At 39.8% G+C, this 21,601-nt stretch overlaps 4 protein-coding genes across 4 annotated transcripts; 1 reads left to right on the plus strand and 3 right to left on the minus strand.

Moving 5' to 3' along the window:
- Positions 1-234: 234 nt before the first annotated feature.
- On the minus strand, positions 235-1,080 carry LOC116176388. The gene is made up of 2 exons (XM_031494919.1): positions 924-1,080; positions 235-871 (listed from the first exon to the last, which is right to left on the minus strand). The coding sequence occupies exons 1-2, from the start codon at positions 963-965 to the stop codon at positions 329-331; spliced, it is 585 nt and encodes a 194-aa protein (XP_031350779.1). The 5' UTR covers positions 966-1,080; the 3' UTR covers positions 235-328.
- A 6,906-nt stretch (positions 1,081-7,986) lies between these two features.
- On the minus strand, positions 7,987-8,790 carry LOC116176566. The gene is made up of 2 exons (XM_031495194.1): positions 8,635-8,790; positions 7,987-8,585 (listed from the first exon to the last, which is right to left on the minus strand). The coding sequence occupies exons 1-2, from the start codon at positions 8,674-8,676 to the stop codon at positions 8,049-8,051; spliced, it is 579 nt and encodes a 192-aa protein (XP_031351054.1). The 5' UTR covers positions 8,677-8,790; the 3' UTR covers positions 7,987-8,048.
- Positions 8,791-13,741: 4,951 nt separating this feature from the next.
- On the minus strand, positions 13,742-14,545 carry LOC116176563. The gene is made up of 2 exons (XM_031495187.1): positions 14,390-14,545; positions 13,742-14,340 (listed from the first exon to the last, which is right to left on the minus strand). The coding sequence occupies exons 1-2, from the start codon at positions 14,429-14,431 to the stop codon at positions 13,804-13,806; spliced, it is 579 nt and encodes a 192-aa protein (XP_031351047.1). The 5' UTR covers positions 14,432-14,545; the 3' UTR covers positions 13,742-13,803.
- Positions 14,546-16,139: 1,594 nt separating this feature from the next.
- LOC116177252 lies at positions 16,140-17,757 on the plus strand. The gene is made up of 2 exons (XM_031496169.1): positions 16,140-16,795; positions 16,835-17,757. The coding sequence occupies exons 1-2, from the start codon at positions 16,536-16,538 to the stop codon at positions 17,364-17,366; spliced, it is 792 nt and encodes a 263-aa protein (XP_031352029.1). The 5' UTR covers positions 16,140-16,535; the 3' UTR covers positions 17,367-17,757.
- Positions 17,758-21,601: the final 3,844 nt, after the last annotated feature.

Consider the following 21,601-nt stretch of genomic DNA (forward strand, 5'->3'; position numbering starts at 1 on the left):
AACCCCCCGAGACAGGGTAGCACAGAATGCATACTGATGCTTTGCGTGGGTTTTATTAGAATAAATAGTACTATTTTCTGTTTATAGAAACATGGTGATATATGTCAAACTGAAGTTTTTTCCATGCGATTGTAATACATCTTGATGAACAATGCAAAGGGTGGTTTTTGTTTTTCAAGCTGGACCTGTGCTATAGTGTGCTGCTACACACATATCGTCGAAAAAGTAAGACTCTTAAGATACAATGTTTCAAGTTCTATTTTGTATGTATAAAATTACAAAATACGTTCCAAATATAAAATTACAATTAAGTACTTAGAAACACTTCTCAGCAGAAGGTTTTAGAAATGGCATCACTTTGTACATCACGAATACTGTTTATTATCGAGTCGTATTCTTTCCCAAACTGCGTTTTAAATTCTATGAGGAAATTGCTGATGTCCTCCTCTGTAACAGTTCTGTCAGCATACAATCCACTTTTAACCGCTGAGCAACACGTCTGAATTTTCTCGCACGAGGAATGGGGTTTCCACACGCATGTTCGCACTCCAACCATAGCATTTCCCACAGCTGTATAAGCGGAAATAAAACGTTGCTTAACGCTCCTATCAACGGTTATTATTTTGGCCATGTAGTGGTTCGATATATCATCAAGGCGATTTAGTAAGTTCTTCATACACTGAGGGTTAGAGGAACGTCGACCTTCAATTCTCTGACGAACATCTTTGAGTAGATTAGTTATATTTTCCAAACATTGTTGAGGCATAATGGGTACACTTGCTAATAACTCGCCATGTTTTGGATGGATAACTTTCATACAATCGACGGTGCTATCTGTATCCGATTTGTGGCACTGCTCACCGAAGGCACACTGTAAGAAATTACATTTTTGTAACTAGCAAAGTAAATTAATTAATAATTACGTGAACACTTAAGATGCCAATGATAACTGTAAGAAACCGCATTTTCAAATAAGTCGCACGAATATAACTAAATATTCATGTGTTTGGCATCTTATTATAAGGACTTCCTCTTATCTTACTCGAGGTCTAAACTCCAACCTTTACTTGGGATTTTCTGCTGTAATTTTTTACTACACTAATCACTTGTTATTTGTGAATTACGATTTACATATGTGTATTTCGCAATAATTGTGCACCAATCAAATGATTATTTTCAGAGGTTAAGGCAGAAATTACGGAAGCATCCAATGATTAAATTGTAAATCAATACATTTCGCGGGGAATTCCAAAAAGTTACCAAGCCCATCTGGAAATATACAGATATTTTTCAAAATTAAAAAAAAAACTGTTTATGGGTACCTATTTAAAAAAGTTCTTGCAGCTACCACAAATCGCTACCTATTCCGAAATATCTATTCCATCGCTGGAAACTGATTCCTAGTAGTCACCACGTGTTCAAAAAATTGTAATATTCACGAATATCAAATATTAAAATGCAACATTTTGGAATATTGGCCAACTAGGTTAGGGAGGAAAAGTTCAAAGATAGAAAATTCTGGTGAGCGTGTAGAAGACTATGGAAATACGAATATTCTAGATATCTTCAAGACTTCCCTACAACTTTCAAAACATCTGCAAGGAGCAGTGCCGCTGTGAGCTTTCAATGGAAAGTGGTAGAGCTTTCCAAAGATGTCTAGGCCCATTTATAGGAGTTTTTAGGATTTTCAAGATAATTCCAACCTGGAAAATTGCCTATATAGCAACAGACGTCTTTAAAAACCGATTATGTGAATAACGAAACTCAGTTGTTCCTTATCAAGACTTTCTACCCATACCATAAGTATACAGTGAGTTTTTTTTAAATGCGAACATAGGAGTTTGCATGCAATGTAATTTCCCTATGTTCGATTTTAAAAAAAACACATCAATCTATTGAGTAGTTCAAATGAGTAGTAGATACAATTGACAGCTGTCACATTTTTAAAAATACCGCCGTCCAATTTAATTACGAAATCGGTTATTGCTTAGAATGTCAAGGAGGACACTTCGAACATTTATTGTAATTGTTTTCGGTATTTATTTTCTTATTTTCTTCATTTATGTATCGATAGATCAAATTAGTAGAATACCAGGTGCACATGACCTACAAATAATTGAAGGTTGGTTCACAATGAGTTGTGGTGTCAGTGCGTGGCCTGTGAGGTCAAGTTATCGTAAGTTTAAGAAAAATGTATCCTAAAGTTACCATGGCCTCACATGGCTTCTTTAAAAAATCTTACCGAGTGCTCTTCATCATAAAGACTATAGAGTTGCTGTTCATAGTCACACAAGTTGCGCGATTTGGGAATGTGAACCGCGCACACCTCATAGATTGATGTGTTTTTTTTTAAATCGAACATAGGGAAATTACATTGCATGCAAACTCCTATGTTCGCATTTAAAAAAACTCACTGTATAATGCCGTTCCGAACCCTTCCATTTGCTCATGCAGAGCTTTAACACAACTCTTTAGAAACCTACCAGCACTTTAGATTAGATTTTCATCCCGTTTAAGTTTTTTCTAGAACTTCACACCCTTAGGCGCTTTCTTTCGGTGATCCAAACGCGTTTGGATTGTCAAATCACGTTCTTTCGAAATGTGATCTTATAATCATGATTGCTAAAATCGTGAACAAACTGAACATAAAAGTTTTATGATTACGAATTCCTAACCTATAAATGGAAGGATATTTTTGTTCAAATGTTAGGTTAGTCGATATTTGTAACTGAAGAGGAGCATAATCGTGCAAGGACTTCCGCTTGTATTTAAATTATTTTCATAATCCAAACCAAAAATACGTAATTCGAACGCAAATGTGGTCTACGTAAACTTAACCATACTTTGATTTAAATTCGCGCGTTCTTTCGTAAAACGTGATCCTACGAATCACGATTTTGAAATCATGATCGCGAAGTAGTCGAAAGAAAGCGCCTCTTAAGAAGCTATATGTTCCAGAAAAAACCTAGAAGTCTCTGTAAAATTGATTTTGATTGGTAAGAAAGGCTCGAGTTACGATATAAGTGTCAATAAAGAAAGTAAAGCAGTTGGAAGCTGGTTGTTCGGACAGAACCGTGAGAAATTGCACCGAAATTACGTCGATCGCCTGTGACTCACAGTTGACTGGTTTTTGTTTTTGTGAGAAACTCTCGTTGGGCCTCGAGCGAAGTAAAGTTTACCACCTGTAATATATCGCAGATTTTATTTTAATAATAATAAATAATCTTTATTGTTGATATGGTAGTATATACCTCAATAAAATGAACTACAACATAAAAATCACATATATATGTTCTATATGCAACACAAATCAACGCGAAACCCTCCAAAATTTCCTCTTTGAGTGCCCATTACACCAACCTCTCACAAAAGAGCTCGTTACTATTTTTCCAGATCGTGATAATATATTTGCAACATTACAAAATAGCAGTGATACATCTGTAAATATAATTGCAGAGAAATTGCGTGTGCCTACAGTAGCGAAGTTTAACATGCGTAAAATAAACGCATATCATTTTAATTGTGAATTAAAGTTAGGTCAACTTCACATTGATAATTCACGGGTGAAAGTGTAAAGGCCGATTCACATTATCGGTCACATGTCGGTCGGTCAATTATGGTAGCGTCTATTTCTTATAAACATGTGACCGCAACCTGACCGATAATGTAAATCGGCCATAAGGAATACATGCTATGATAATTGACCGCACTATCAGCGGACCGTGATCTGACCGTGATGTGAGAGATAGTGTGAATCGGCCTTTAAACACGCGAAATTAAGTTCCGTGACGCCTGAAAACAAAAAAAATGCGTTTGTTGAATTTCACATTGTACTCGTCGCATGTCTGTAGCAGTTGATTGTGTGCAAATATAGTTATTTACATTACATTGACAATTACAGACGGATCATATAAAATGTTCCATCAAATTAAAGGAGACATTTATTTTACGAACCTAGGATTTTGTATAAACTGTCCTTTTCAATCATTTGGCTCGTGTGGTGCAGTTCATTTAAAGCTGGACTGTAGTGCTAAGAGTCCCTGGTTCGAATCCGGGTTTGGGCATGGATATTTGTAAATGTATAGTGGGTTGGGTTGGTAGCGCAACCTTGGATGAAACCCTGCCCACTCAAAAATAAAATCAAAATAAAATAAATAAATAAAAATTAGTGGATCAATCAATCCTTCGGCTGCTCGGACGGTAGAAACTTTTAATTTTTAATAAGAAGAGAACCTTAACAAAAGGCGTCACTGCTTGCTTTTTCGAAGCTGTCACCGAGTGCACGTTAGCAAAGACGTTAGTTTGAAAACGCATAGCATTTTAATTGCCGCCACCCATATGTTATTAATTTTTGGCGACTAAATTCATTTAATTTAGAGATTCCGGATTTTTCCCGATTAACTCCGATATAGTGAGGATTTATAATTGCGGTTTTTGCTTCTTCTTTGTAAGTACGCCATTTGCAATTAACCTACTATTTCAAGTTCTAATTTCAAGTTCAAGTCTATTACAATTTATAGCACCAGTTTCAGGGTTCCAATTCAATTTTAAGTATAATACCGGAAACGTTTTACATACGCATGCGGGTAATCTTGGAGGGAGTAAATTCAACATCTGTGCGCGCGTACCTTTTGACTGAATTTCCATTTCTTAAGGGGCCACTATTTGCCGAAATTGGGTCACAGGGTCATGTACCAGATTGAATAACAAGATACGATTAATTATCGTACTTGCAATAGAAGCATAATACTACAAGTAAATTGTTCAGTTCATTGCATTCCGAGCTCTGCGACTTGGAAGTTTTTTTTGTTTGCAGGCTTGTGGAACCGGGAACTGAGCTCACTTCTCTGGATGACATCAAGATACATTAAGGTAGGCGTTACATTTTTATGTTTTGCGTCAAGTTGACCTATACGTGCGCATTGGTGTTCGGAACATCAATTTCCTTGTGGAAGTAATCAATATAATCGATCATTCTTGATTGGAGCTGTGTTAAACTGATATATTTCAATAGTAAAGTCAAGATAGGAGGATTTGTGGGTGTGTGACGTAAATTATAATTTTGAACATTTGAATACTTGCATGTTATGTTATCCTATTGGGGAGATAATTATTTTGCCATTTTGTTGACAATAAACCTGCATTTATTTTGGTACTTGAGTCTATGTATTATATTCTTTTTAATCCCTCCGTATCTTCTTAATTTTAGTTTTAGTTTTAGTTAGAAATTGTGTGGCGCTCAACCCTTGAAAAGTTAGGAAGATCAGTTTACCCAGTAATTTAGCGCAAACAGATGTACGCGTTCTTCAACCGTCGCGAAAGACTAGGAGCAGCAGCAGACACGATTACTCGCTGTCTCCGTATTTAAGGAAACACCAAAAAAACAAAGTCCTTCTTTAAAGGTTTTCAAATAACTCGCCAATTACAGAACGTACCAAACGTCCCCTCCTCCCCAATATGAATCGCGCAAGTCTTCTGAACACCTTACCTCTTCGTTATCAGCATTAAAACACGATGTGTTAATTAATTTTCGCAACGACCAGATGTATCCTACTTCTAACACCTTACGCAATTTGAATAAATTACAAAAATGATAAAATTTAAACAAAATCCAAGCAATTTCTAAAAGGAAAAACAACAGTGAGATACAAATAAAACGAACCAACTCTGCGCTTATTTCGTAAATAACCCCCAGATTTACCTAATAATGCCTATTATTTTTAACGTTTAGGCCAAAATAACGTGCATGACAAATTCCTAAAAAGATCCAAAAATCCCAGAAGGCTCCTGTAGCTCTTATGAATTCCCAGATAAAGGTGTAAATTTAAGGGTAGACCTAAGTTAACATAATAGTATATTAAGATACAAGTGTATAATCAAGTCTTTAAAGCACGCGCAACGAGTTTAAGGGCACGACGCAAAGCGGAGTGCCTTTAACGTTGCAAGTGCTTTAAAGACCAATTATACACGTGTATCTTATAGTATTTTTTATTATACCTGCAGTATAATTTAAAAATAGGAAATACAATGAAATCATATTGACGTTATACTCGAATACATGTCTAATTAAGTGGGCTGGGTGTTCGTAATTTCACGATTGCCATGGAAATGTCACTTGACGTTTACTTATAAAAATCATCGTCTTTATGAATTAAACGATTTCCATTGAAAAAGATAATACACCGTCCATTAAATCGATTGTTGTAAAATCTAAACAAACGTTGGTAGGTGTAAAATCCAACTCCAGTAAAGCCTATTATAAATAATATGAAAAGTTGTTTCCATGGATGAATAAGAAGTTACTTACGAATACAGCCTTAAATGCATCCATAATGCTGGCATATATGAAGGAAATGTCAAAGGTATTTAAATCTTCTATATTTTGGTGCATTCATTCAAAACTTTAAAGCAATGCTGCGATTAAAAAGTGGAACAGATTTGGAAGCATACCCTAAATTACGCGCGTTTGTGAAAGCTTCAACCAAAGGATAGGTACAAAAGCCAAAGAAATGTTCTGCATTTACAGAAAGCGACCTAAGAGGATTTTTTATTTCATCCAGATGACAGTTTCAAAAGTCATACTTGAAGTATCGTTACTTAGCAACTTTAAAGCACGTGTGTTTTAAAGGCCCTTTTTCGCACGCATTTGAGTGTTTAAAACGGAGATTGTGATTCAGGTATAATAAAAAATACCTTGTATGGCCCTTCTACGCTTCTAAGTATTCAATCTCGTAACGCTTCTTTTTTTTCCAACGCGAGGTTAGGTAAGACGAGGGTCCATGTCCAATTTTTGTTATTTATGTCTAAGACGATATTGTCTCGGTACCTTGACCTTAAAGGGGCAGTATACCCAAATTTCATGTTTTCGTCTAAAGATAGATTAAAAATATCCAAGAGTAACGGTGAAAACCGCAAGTCGCTACGCCGTTTCGTTATTAAATGGCAAGGTGTCGAATGTAAAAACGGTCGTGTGTGACGTCATCCCGACAAATGGGTCAGTGGCGCGCTATAGCAATATAGCAATATGACGTTTGACGTGTTTGAATTTGAGACTGGTAGTCAGCAAGCTGCATTATTTTCAAAAATGCCTAACTTTGTGTTTTCTGCTGCAACAATAATTTGAAAAATGCCAATGTTACATTGCAAATTTTCCCCGAGAAAAGAAGGAGCCGTGTCGAAATAAAGTCTGGAAAAGTAGAAAAAACCGCTGAATCATAGTATACCTAGTCACGTCGTTTACAGTGTCCACTTTAAAGATGATAATTTTTTTTTGGAAGATACAAGAAAGAAAGGACTCTGTGCCTCAGCATAAAGTTTTGAGAAGGGTAACAATACTGCAATCCCTTCTTTACATCTCACAGGAAACAAAGGTCCTAATAAAGCTATAAAACGTCAGTCAACTTATCTAAGAAAGTAAGATTGTGTCTGATTGCTTATTGTGGGTAAACGATCAATTTCGTAGTGGAGAAACCAGTTCAACATCAAACATATGCCACAATCAAACAGAAGAACTGAATCAAATGGAACCAATACCGCTTACTGAAAGCATAGGTATCCAATCTGAGCTGAGTACAGAAATTTATTGCAAATATTCAAATTTATATGAAGATATATGTTCGGATGATACTTGAGTAAGGTTTTCTTGTTTTTTTCAAAGGGAAGCGAAATAGAATATGAAAGAACTGACGCGTTCGGACTGCTTGGATCCGTGCCGCCGCACCCACGATGTCGAGATGACATCACATGTTCTGTCTTTCAAACTTTCATCGTTAATAATTTGAAAACTGCTCATCGTAGAAAACTCCGGTTTGAAATTTTGTTCTTAGATTTTCTTCTACAATTTTTTTGATTTTGAGTATAATACCTCTTTAAACTCTTTAGCAGAATTATGTACCCTTACGCACTTCTAGTTTGTACTGTCGCCACTGGTCCAATTGTGGTACTACGTAGAACGTGGAATATTTAAGGTCCTTAGAATAAAATCTATTTGGTTTTCATCTATATTACATGAAAAACACAAAAACAATTCAAATAAAAAATTACAACAATTATATAAAAACTAGCGTAGAATTTGCATCTCTTTGTACATCGCGAATACTGTTCATAGTCGAGTTGCATACTTTACCGAATTCAGTTTTAAGTTCGGTTAGGAAACTGCTGATGGTCTCCAAACTGACACTACTTTGAGCATACAGTTTACTGTTAACGGCTGAGCAACACGACTGAATTTCCTCGCACGAGACGTGAGGCTTGTTCGCGCATTGATGCACTCCAAAAGTGGCATTTTCAAAGGACGTATAAAGGGCAATAAACCGCTGCTTAACGCTGCTATCAACGCTTAGTATTTTCCTCATATGGTCTATCGATATATCATCAAGACGATTCAGTAAGTCGCCAACGCGCTGTTGGTTAGAGTAAAGTCGTTCATCAAGTTGGTCACGAACAGCTTGGAGGAGTGTACCTTCCATACAATGTTGAGGCCTGTAGGGCGGATTTTCGAATAACTCGCCATGTGTCGGATCAATAATTTTCATACAATCGTCTCTTGCTTTTGTCGGTTCCTGGCACTGCGTACCGAAGGTACACTGTAAAAGAAATTGTTGTAATTTGCAAAGAAAACTGATCAATAATTACGTGAACACTTAAAATGCCAATTAAAACTGCAAGAAATCGCATTATGATGTGGTTCCGAGTGTGGTTCAGATGGACTAACGCAATATAAGGATAAAAGCATTTGACATTCTTTTATTACGACTGTTTACCACCTACTTATCTTATTTGGGGTCTAAACTCCAAATCAGGATTTCCTAATGAGATTTTTTCATACTCAGACAGATAATGAAGGTTATAAATAATTAAAGTGCTAAAGCCTGCCTCTTTCGTCACAGCTTATCGTCTTCGAAACTCAATTTCCCAACAAATTCAATCTTTACACAAACACCTTGGAATCTATAGTAGGTACTTATGCATTTTTGAATACATAGAATTTCACTGAGGGGAACCAAAATCACAATTTGCACAGGGACTTTAATAAACATTGATCGGAACGCATTGCACTGATACACAACCAATTCATTGTTATGTTCGTCTGCCTGGATGAGCACTGGGCAGTGTAATGATGTGAAATTTAATGGGAATAATTCGTAATTTGACTCCTGTAGGACTGTGGAATTAATCTATCGGATTTTTGTATTAGTTTTTAGTATTAAAATTTCGCGATTACTTACTGTGTATTTTACGGATGCACCATCCTGTATAATTATGGAAATGTGCAACTTTTTGATTTACCCGACCATGCTACACAAAAAGAATTTGGGGGTCTGTTAACGACCATTTTGAATGTCTGGCTAAAGAAAGAATGCGCAAGAATCTCTATAGCTAGTGCCACTTTGACTTCATTTATCCCCATTATGGATGTTGCAAAAAAATCGTGTCATTCGGGGGGACTATGGTTAACGCTAGCGTCCCATTATACTTCAAATAGCAATCATCCAATTCATCCAATCTAGTAGGTACCACAACACTTTGGGTTCAGATCATTGGTAGAGCAAAATCTTCATTGATTCATTAATTTCGCCGCGGAAACTTTAAAATGAGTTGGCTTTATGCAAAATAACATAACAAAGAGACAGATCGACATCATCGAGATTTTGTTTGTTCCGGATTCCAGGGTTGGCAACTGATTTTAGCAAAAAAATAGAGACTTGGTCTCTATTTACATATTTAAAAATAGAGACCATTTAGAGACCTTCGAGAACCAATTTCCATACAAAATTAAGCAAAAAATATTTATTTTGTAATAGATGAGATACATAAACGGCAATATATCTAAACAAGTATAAATTGTGCACAACTCTTGTGCGGATAAATCGCATTTTTTTTAAACCAAATTTTTTTGACATCACCAATGGATATATTTCTTGCAGACGTCTCAATCGCCCTTTGTGAGTACCTCTTCCGACAATCCGTTCTCGAGGTATAAGGGAATATACCCGATCGCGATAAGAGGTCGAGGAGGAGGGCTATGGTTGGTAAAAAATTAATTCCTTTCGTTGAGACCTTTCATTAGAGAACCATGAAGGATAAAACTAGTTCCACCCCCCCCTCTTCCTCTCCGCCCCGTACTTTGATAAGAGGACAGAAAGAAGGGCAGTAGTTGGTAGAAAACGGTTCCTTTCGTTGAGACCTTTAATTAGAATACAATGAGAGATAAAATTAATTTTTAACCCCTCCCCCGCAGGCCCCGTCGTTCACTGAGTCGCACGGGAAAGTTATAGTTTGTACAAACCAATTTATTTCAATACCTTTCATTAGTATACCATGAAGGGTAGAACATGTGTTACCCCCCCCCCCCAAATTTTCTAAAGTTTAACTTGGCACCACTAAAGGAATGCGTATGCAAAATCTGAGACCAATTGATTGTCGTATGTAAAAGTTATACACGTTTTACTTTCAAAAACAGCATCTCAGGAACTAATTCGTGGGGGGGCCCCCCTTTTAGACAGAGAAATTTGATGGTCGTCTGACACACCTTCAAGCAAAAAATTCCAGGATTCTAGGACTATTCTTCTAGAAGTAGTTTCAAACGGCAGAAGTGGGTCCGGACGGACAAAACGCAAACAATAGCACATTTTTTTTAATTCTTAAAAAATGCGCTAAAAATGTATAGTAAAATTTCTGCGGTTTATCAATTACGAATTATACTTTTTTAACATGCAAAATTTAGAGACTTTAGAGACCAAATATGAAAAATAGAGACTTTTAGAGACCAGCATTGAAAAAAGAGACCAATGTTTAAAAAAGAGACCATTTGCGAACCCTGGGATTCCTGGTGCTTCAAAACGTGTATTCTCGTAAAGTGGGGAGTGATTTAGATTTTCCATTATGTTAATTCCATAGAGGAAATACAATATCATACCGAATGCCCAAATCATAACAGTAATCCTTTTACAATATGCAGTAGTAAATTTATCTAGGTACGTCAGGGACGGACCTAGACAAAAAAATTGGGGGGGCAGACATGACATTTTGCCAACTCAGCTGTAAAAATTTCCAACTCAAACGGAGTAGTATCTATTAAGTATTAAGTGGTATTTCCAAGTCTAATAAATCATGCAGAAAATGTAGGATATCAGTATACGGTCTCTAATACTCTAATTACCAAAATACCAACCTTGTGTTGAAGAAGAAGGAAGTGACTTTCCTATTAAAGAGTCCTTTTTTTTATAGATTTTGCCGCAATTCCTCGTTCCTTCAATAGTCAATTTATTACATTTACGATTTACCTATTTTCGCGGCATGCGCCAACTGGTAATGAAAATTACCAACTCTTGTCAAAATTACCAACTATAGACCATTCGCACCTTAGTATGCAGTATGGGGCTTATGGAGAAACAGTACATGCTTGCCAAACTTATTATAGGATCGATTACTGCACCGTAAAACGGTAGTTTAGACACTATTTATTACTTTTTAACCTAACCTCAGAAGTCAAAAAGGTAAATTAATAACAAGTTGTAATTGTTTGTCAAATGTGGCCGAGAACAGCTTGTATTTATTAAGTCCCCAAAAATTTACAAATGTACAGTATACATATTAGTCACTGGAATCGAATTGAAATTCATCGGAAGATGACTGCGACACTTGAATTATAAATTCTTCAACATCATCTTGAAGATAATCTGCTGCCCACATGCCATCTTCGATAGTTTTCACGTGATTGACATAATGTTGCCAATTTTGAACCGTAACTTGTGAATAACCCATTTTTATTAATTCTTCCATGTCCTTTATTTTAAATGTTTTGTTATTCATTTTGATATGATGTTTAACTTGAGCCCACACCATTTCAATGGGATTTAATTCACAATGGTATGGAGGTAAATGGAGAATCTCGTAACCTTTTTATTGTGCAATAACATCAAGCTTATTTTTGTCGTAGTGATGCCGAACATGCGCAACAGAAGCCAGTAGGTCTCGTTTTAATGGATTTTCTTCAATCGGTACATTTTTCTCACGAAGCCAATCTATAATGTGTTCTTTTCTCCACGACATTGTTGGTATCTTCTCCAACTTTCTACTGTGGTACGAGGCATTGTCAATAACAATGACTGAATTCGGTGGCACATTTGGTAGAAGCTGTTCAAAAAACCACTTTTCATAAGTGTCTGCATCCATTTCGTTGTGTGCATCAGCAGTGTTCTTTTTGCAGAGAAAAGTCAGTTCCGCGCCCGGAATAAAACCATTATCACCACCAGCATGTACTAACGCAAAGCGAGGCCCTAGACCAGTGGGTGATTTTAAACCTGTACTGAGTCCTTTGATGAATGCCTGACGATTGCTTTCAACGGTGGTGTCATGCCACGCCCTGCTCACCGAATGACCAATGTTAACCCATGACTCATCCGTATACACAATATTTTTACCTAAAATATAAATATTATGTAATTTGCAATTAAATATAATAAAAAGATTAAGCACCTTCTTCTCTCAACTTCCTGATGCGACGTAGGTATTTATGTCTCCATCGTATAATATCATCCCGTTCAATAAGGATACTCTTGCGGCCAACCTTCTTAAATTCAAAACCCATATCTTTCAAGAGATTGAATAATGTGGTGCGTTTAAAGTTGGGTAGATCGTTATCGTCATTTACGGAAGCTAAGATGCTGTTCATAGTTGGTGGAATATTTGTAATGAAGAAGTTATGCACTTTACGTCGAATAACTGATTGCACATTTTCATCATACACATGAAGACGATCATTGCTTTGTTTCCCTTTTCTTTGCTTGCGTTTTTTCGGGCTTGATACACCTTCGTTTCCGTCTTCCTTTTTAATGGCATAGATGCTCCGTTCAGAACAACATAAAGCTTTACTTGCTTCTTTCACAGCTGCAGTAACGTTCATCGTTCCCGAGAAATAGTTCAGCACGTTGATAATGAGGTGTTTCTCCTTCCGGCTAAAACACTCTCCTTTATGGCGTTTCACGTTAGCAGATCCTGCTTCAGCTTCGGCTTCCATTTAATGGGATATTCTAAAAAGATGAAATCAAATAACGGTTCTACAAGAACACTCAAAGTTACCTTGTATATAAAGTACGAGATGGAGGCGTTCTTAAAAGAACGATTTTTAAAGCAATGAGACAATAAAATGTGTTAAATACGAAAGACAAAAACGAACCACACACGTAATGACAATACAAGAAGATTTGACGTTATATTTTGTTTTAAAGCTTAAATTCAATCATATGTAAGTTTGGCATCATTGCGGTAAGGAATAAGGATAGCGTTATTGAAGAATGACGCAAATTAGTAAAGGAGGGATATAGTCCATAAGACCCCATACTGCATACTAAGGTGCGAATGCTCTATAGTTAAGTATTGGAGGGGCAGCCAGCCGCCCCATAGGTCCGTCGCTGAGGTGCGTAGCAAAGAATATTTAATGTCTTAATCTTTGCTACGTATAAAATTAAATTATGTACGAGTATGAAAATAACGAAGAGTTCAAAGGTCACTTTGCAAAATAATATTAAATAAAGATGCACGATGTTATGGCATATGGCAACATTGCATATGGGAACCTAACAAGGCATCGTCATCGAGGTTAATTAATTAATAATATTTCATGTGGTTGGCAACACATTTAACAGATAACTATTTCAACGAAACCTATTCCGTTGTACTACTTATTATTGGTACTACGTAGAACGTGGAATATTTAAGGTCCTTAGAATAAAATCTATTTGGTTTTCATCTATATTACATGAAAAACACAAAAACAATTCAAATAAAAAATTACAAGAATTATATAAAAACTAGCGTAGAATTTGCATCTCTTTGTACATCGCGAATACTGTTCATAGTCGAGTTGCATACTTTACCGAATTCAGTTTTAAGTTCGGTTAGGAAACTGCTGATGGTCTCCAAACTGACACTACTTTGAGCATACAGTTTACTGTTAACGGCTGAGCAACACGCCTGAATTTCCTCGCACGAGGCGTGAGGCTTGTTCGCGCATTGATGCACTCCAAAAGTGGCATTTTCCATGGACGTATAAAGGGCAATAAACCGCTGCTTAACGCTGCTATCAGCGCTTAGTATTTTCCTCGTATGGTCTATCGATATATCATCAAGACGATTCAGTAAGTCGCCAACGCGCTGTTGGTTAGAGTAAAGTCGTTCATCAAGTTGGTCACGAACAGCTTGGAGGAGTGTACCTTCCATACAATGTTGAGGCCTGTAGGGCGGATTTTCGAATAACTCGCCATGTGTCGGATCAATAATTTTCATACAATCGTCTCTTGCTTTTGTCGGTTCCTGGCACTGCGTACCGAAGGTACACTGTAAATGAAATTGTTGTAATTTGCAAAGAAAACTGATCAATAATTACGTGAACACTTAAAATGCCAATTAAAACTGCAAGAAATCGCATTATGATGTGGTTCCGAGTGTGGTTCAGATGGACTAACGCAATATAAGGATAAAAGCATTTGACATTCTTTTATTACGACTGTTTACCACCTACTTATCTTATTTGGGGTCTAAACTCCAAATCAGGATTTCCTAATGAGATTTTTTCATACTCAGACAGATAATGAAGGTTATAAATAATTAAAGTGCTAAAGCCTGCCTCTTTCGTCACAGCTTATCGTCTTCGAAACTCAATTTCCCAACAAATTCAATCTTTACACAAACACCTTGGAATCTATAGTAGGTAGGTACTTATGCATTTTTGAATACATAGAATTTCACTGAGGGAAACCAAAATCACAATTTGCACAGGGACTTTAATGAACAATGATCGGAACGCATTGCGCTGATACAGAACCTATTCATTGTTATGTCCGTCTGCCTGGATGAGCACTGGGCAGTGTAATGATGTGAAATTTAATGGGAATAATTCGTAATTTGACTCCTGTAGGACTGTGGAATTAATCTAAATTTCTATCAGTAGAGGGCCATAGTTTCGGATGTTTTTTGACATTCCCACCGATATTATTACATTCACCATTAGATTCTCACTTCATTTCATTAACAGAATCCGAACCAGAAAGGTGCCTTAAGTACCACGTTCCTGGTTAGAGTAGCGATTGTAGATCGCGCTCTGAAAATAATTTACCTGTCCCTCCATGACAGTAGAGTCAGTAGATAGGCCGGGCGCTAAAGGGTTTGAGCATGCACTGGAAGTCTAACGCAGTTTGACTTTTGATTATTGTTGGGAGCATATAGTAGATGCAAAAAATCGATGTCGTCGCATTTCCGCGGTGGGCATCACATGAGGGGGAGGGGGCAAAGTCGCGCGCGTGGCGATTCACTTTATCCTTTATAACTCAAAGACGGTAATAGTTGGAGCACTGCTTGAAGTGGCTATTTACAGCTACTTGTATTACCTACAAAAAAGGCCCTAAGGATAAAAGTCGTACCTCTAACTGTTTTGTTACAAATAAATTATTTTGGAATATATCTAAATCCGATCGAAAATCATATTTCATGCACATTTCTTATGTGTAAGATAAATTTAATAATGATGTTATTAGATAAATATATATAATTTTATACAGTCAATTTTACAATTTTCCAGCACGTACTTGGGCACCCAGTCACAAATCTTTCTCCCCTTCGCTCTCTTCGTCAGACAGTTTGTGCATTTATCAACACATTTGCAATAAAAGCAACAAAAAGAATTATTTGATAAACAGTTACATGTTTTTTTGGAACAGTTTTTGCATTTGCAGAGCTGAACTGTTTCGAGATTTGCATAACATCAATGCTGGCGAGCATTGCATGAGTACCATTTTTACCCTTTACGTTTATAAATTGTTCGGAATACGCCAGATGTAGATACATCAAAATTTGATGAATCATCACTCTGAAGATTACCAAAATTACTTCCCGATGGATATGCAGACATTTAATATTGGAACTAATTCGAGGGGACATTACCAAAACTGATACCATTATGTGAGAAGTAATTTCTGCATTATTTAAACATGTTTAGTGATCGGTCAATCTTTTGAATTATCCCAATTAAAATATGATGACTGTGGCGAGCGTGTGCCGGCTTGTTCCGTAGTGAGCCCTAGCGCCCATCGCATTGGCGAAACGTACCGGCCAATGACAGCACACGACGCGAGTCGGAATCCTTTATAAGCGGCGTTCCTGCGAGCAGAGAGCAGTGGCATCCGCGCTACGAGATCTTCAACAGCTCCAGCCGCCTTCAGCCGAACGCGACCTCGACTCCCGCTCCGTCTACAGCTGACCATTACTCCCCGATCGATCCGCCAGCTCAGACCCGCTGAAACCACGCTTCGCCTACGATCCGAGCCGCTTGTATATATTGTATATATTATTTGACAATAAAACCATTTGGTTTACGTGCCAAATAACTGGTGACCCCGTCGAAGAAACCTTCCAGCAAATCAAATCTGCACTTTTTAGTGCTGCTATTATAAGAAAAAGAACCGTACCTCTCTTCGCTCCTAGAGCCCGTAGCCAGCGAACCCGACGGCACGGCCAACGCGGAAGCCAATACCAGCATGCCTGATCCTCAAGTCCCAGTCGAAGGACCGACTGAGCATCTAGACCGTCCCATGTCAACCATCAACCGCGTGGCAGTCAAACCACCACCGTTTTGGAAGAGTGACCCCAGCCTGTGGTTCCGCCAACTCGAGGCGCAATTCCATATCTCCGGCATCACCGACGACACTACGCGTTTTTACACAGCTGTCGCAGCCATAGACACGCAGATTTTATCCCAGGTGTCAGACATCATCAACGATCCACCACCGACGGACAGGTATGCTACCCTTAAAAAACGTCTCACTGCGTGCTTCAGCGAGAGCGAGGAGCGACGCCTGCAGAAACTCCTGGGGGCCATGGAGTTAGGTGACCTCAAGCCGTCCCAACTCATGCTTCATCTCCGGAATCTAGGAGGTTCTCGCATCGGCAACGACATCCTTAAATCACTGTGGTTAGCACGACTCCCACAGCAACACCAGGCGATTCTCGCAGTCAGCACACAAGATCTCGATCAGCTGGTGTCCATGGCAGACAAATTACACGAGGTATACAACCAGTACAGCATTTCGGAAGTGTCCAGAAGCCAGTCCTCAGCGGCATCACCCGTCGATCTGGAAGCTACAGTCGCACAGCTTGCCTCCACGGTCAAGGATTTAGCAGCTACCGTAAGCACACTTCAGACGCAGGACAGAGTTAGATACAGGCAACGTACACGATCGCGTCCACGTACGCCCAATCACAACGCCGAATCCCGCCCAGAGCACTGCTGGTATCACCGCAAGTTCGGTTCCAGGGCCAAAAATTGTTATCAACCCTGCTCATACCAAGCCTCCAACTCGGAAAACTAATTCTTTCGTCGCCAGCAGCGGTACTGCGCGACGAGCCAAGAAACATCTGCCGCCTACTCGTCAAAGACTCCATATCAAACACACAGTTTCTGGTGGACACAGGAGCCGACGTATCAGTGTTTCCGGTTTCCAGTTCACGTCGCCGCCTTGGCCCGGATAAGTATAAGCTCTTCGCTGCCAACGGATCCGTTATTAACACCTACGGCACCCGGTTGCTGTCCCCAGACCTTGGCCTCCGCAGGAACTTCGTTTGGCAATTCATCCTGTGCGACATCAACCAACCGATTCTAGGCGCCGATTTCCTCCGCCAATTTAATTTATTGGTGGACATGAAAGGACGTAAGTTAATCGACGGCAATACGTTATTAAGTGTTAGTGCAATCGCGTCCGCGAATCCGGTACATTCAGTGCATTCTATCCACGACTCGGCGCCGTTTGCAGACCTCCTGAGGAAGTTTAAAGACGTGACAATACCACAAGTGCTTGTGAATAAAGTGACACATGGAGTTACACACCACATTACCACATCTGGACCACCAGTGTTCTCTAAACCACGACGCCTCTCCGGAAATCGACTTACCGCTGCTAGAGCCGAATTCGCCCACATGATCGAATTAGGAATCTGTCGACCATCGCAATCTCCATGGGCGAGTCCTCTCCATCTTGTCCCCAAGAAAGACGGTTCGTTACGACCTTGCGGAGATTACAGACAGTTGAACGCAGTGACCGTCCCGGACCGATATCCATTACCGCACATGCAGGACGTCTCTCAAATTCTGGATAAGTGTACCATCTTCTCGAAACTAGACCTCGTGCGCGCGTTTCACCAAATTCCGGTAGAACCTTCGGACATCGAAAAAACCGCGATCACAACCCCATTCGGGTTATTTGAATTCACGGTAATGACGTTCGGCCTTAGAAACGCAGCGCAGACGTTTCAACGATTAATCAATCAAGTACTTAAAGAGCTACCATATACTTTCGCGTACCTAGATGACGTCCTAATCGCATCACAGGATGAAGCTACACACAGAAGGCATCTGGAAACAGTTCTGCAAAGATTCCAAGAACACGGAATCACGATTAACGCAGCTAAGTGTGTGTTTGGCGCATCATCACTCACCTTCCTCGGAATCGATATCTCCAGCGAAGGTATCAAACCATCCGTCACCCGAGTACAAACTCTGAAGAACCTGCCTTTGCCCACCACCATCCAAGAACTTCGTAGAACGCTCGGAATGTTCAATTATTACCGTCGGTTTATCAAAAACGCAGCAGCATCTCAACACTTACTGAACAATTTGCTCAAAGGACCGAGCAAACGAAACGACAAACGAAAGATCGAGTGGACTGACGAGCATGTTGCAGCCTACGAACGTTGCAGAGACGATTTAGCCAACGCATGTTTGCTCGCTCACCCTAGGCACGACGATACCCCACTAATCTTATCAATCGATGCATCCGACGTAGCGATGGGAGCCGTACTCGAGCAAATCATGGAGACAAACACTCGTCCCCTAGATTTCTTCTCCAGAAAGCTGACGCCTACGGAAGCAAAGTACAGCACCTTTGACAGGGAATTACTCGCCGCGTACTCTGCAGTCAAATACTTCGCACACATCTTAGAGGGCCGTTCGTTCACGATTCTCACGGACCATCGGCCTTTGACATTCGCTGTAGTTAAGAAAAGCGACAGTGGAACAGCTCGACAGTGTCGCCAGCTAAGCTATATAGCCGAATTCACAACCGACGTTCGTCATATCGCGGGAAAGGACAACATTGTGGCTGACGCTCTCTCACGCATGCAATCCATCGATACTCCATTACCGACCATCGATTACGAAGACTTTTCTTGCCAACAACGATCAGACATCGAACTACACCCATACCTCAATCAGGCAAACAAGTTTTCTCCGCCAGGGTTCCCAGACGTCAATATTTTTTGTGACAAAGAGAAGAGACCTTATGTTCCGACCCCCTATCGGACGTTGATCTTCAAGAAAATCCACCATATGGCACATCCGAGCGCAAGGAAAACAACAAGTCTTATTTGCCAAAGGTTCGTGTGGCCCAAGATGAGATCCGACATCAAACTCTGGTGCCGCCAATGCCTAGATTGCCAACGTTCTAAGGTGCACCGCCACACCCTATCACCCCCAGGCCAATTTACAGTGGAATCTCTACGCTTCAACCATGTGCATTTGGACTTAGTTGGCCCGCTACCACCAAACCTCGGGTACACGTACGCGCTTACTCTCATTGATCGTTATACGGCATGGCCAGAGGTTATTCCCCTTTCCGATATCACCGCTGAATCGGTCGCCAGAAAATTCATAAGCGAATGGGTTGCAAGATTCGGAATTCCCGAAAAGATCACGACAGACAGAGGCCGACAATTCGAATCTACCCTGTTCGCGGAAATCAACAGGATGCTAGGTATCAAACACCTTCGTACTACGGCTTACCACCCACAAGCTAATGGTAAGGTGGAACGCTTGCATCGAACCCTGAAAGCAGCCATCAAGTGCTACAGAACAGAGCGTTGGGTAGAAGTGTTACCAATTATACTCCTCGGTCTTCGTTCAGCACCTGCAGACGACTCTGGTTTCGCACCTGCCGCCCTCGTCTTTGGCACCGCACTCCGCCTTCCAGGAGAATTATTCGCAGGCAGCTCACAACGCACCGATAGCGACACTACCGATTTCGCCCAGCAACTTCGATCACACTTCGAGCAGTTCCGGCCATCCCAAGCTAGACTACACGGGCAACCCAAAATCTTCGTCCATCCGGAGCTACATTCTTGCTCTCACGTCTTCGTACGAAAAGAAGGCTTATTAAAATCGCTCCAACCGTTTTACGAGGGGCCATTTGCTGTTATCTCAAGACACGAGAAATTTTTCCATGTTGACCAAAACGGCCGCAAGGACAAAGTATCCATAGACCGCCTCAAGCCAGCATTTACTTCTAACAACGACGTGCAGCCTACATCACCTCATCATACACCCACGCCACCTCATAAACCTTCAGCTCCTCCAGAATCCCCGGCTGCGCCTCATCAAACAACGACGACTAAATCCGGACGACGCATCAGATTTCCTGGCAAGTTTGCCAATTTTCATACCGCTGCACTGGAGGGGGAGTAGTGTGGCGAGCGTGTGCCGGCTTGTTCCGTAGTGAGCCCTAGCGCCCATCGCATTGGCGAAACGTACCGGCCAATGACAGCACACGACGCGAGTCGGAATCCTTTATAAGCGGCGTTCCTGCGAGCAGAGAGCAGTGGCATCCGCGCTTCGAGATCTTCAACAGCTCCAGCCGCCTACAGCCGAACGCGACCTCGACTCCCGCTACGTCTACAGCTGACCATTACTCCCCGATCGATCCGCCAGCTCAGACCCGCTGAAACCACGCTTCGCCTACGATCCGAGCCGCTTGTATATATTGTATATATTATTTGACAATAAAACCATTTGGTTTACGTGCCAAAATGACAATACTTATGTACTTTTATAATTACTCTTATAACATATAAACAACACTATTACACTATTAACATTGTCTTACAGATTCAAGAAATATGTGGCAAATATGATTTTCAGTGGATTTGGATATACCTATTCCGAAATAATTTATTTGTAACGAAACGATTAGAAGTACGACTTTTATTCTTAGGACATTTTTTGTAGCCAATATAAGTAGCTGTAAATAGCCGCTTCAAGTATTGCTCTAACGATTACCGTCTTTGAGTTAGAAGCGATAAAGTGAATCGCCACGCGCGCGACTTTGCCCCCTCCCCCTCATGTTATGCCCATCGCGGAAATGCGACGACATCGATATTTTTCATCTACTATATGCCCCCAACAATAATCAAAAGTCAAACTGCGTTAGACTTCCAGTGCATGTTCAATACCTATATTAGCGCCTGGACTAAGAGGTGTCGGTTGTAATACCGCGCTCTCCTCAGTTACCTTCCGTAAATTAAGGGTGTCCTCACTATTAATTAAGTTTACCTGTTTTGAAATTGCGGTAGACGCTTGCTCACCATGAACGATCACTCCTGTAATATACTTTACCTGAAACCGTCAAGAAAATCTAAATTTCAGGGCTATTTTGACATAAGAAAGTGGATCTTTACCTGACTAGTACTGTAATATTTTTGTTCAATCCTGTCATTGAAAACAAGTGTTTCTTACTTAGATACCAAATGTGAAAGTGTTTGTTTTACCCATTCAAACTAT

The sequence above is a fragment of the Photinus pyralis genome, unplaced genomic scaffold (genome assembly GCF_008802855.1).
Source record: "Photinus pyralis isolate 1611_PpyrPB1 unplaced genomic scaffold, Ppyr1.3 Ppyr1.4_LG7, whole genome shotgun sequence".
Taxonomy (NCBI): Eukaryota; Metazoa; Arthropoda; class Insecta; order Coleoptera; family Lampyridae; genus Photinus; species Photinus pyralis.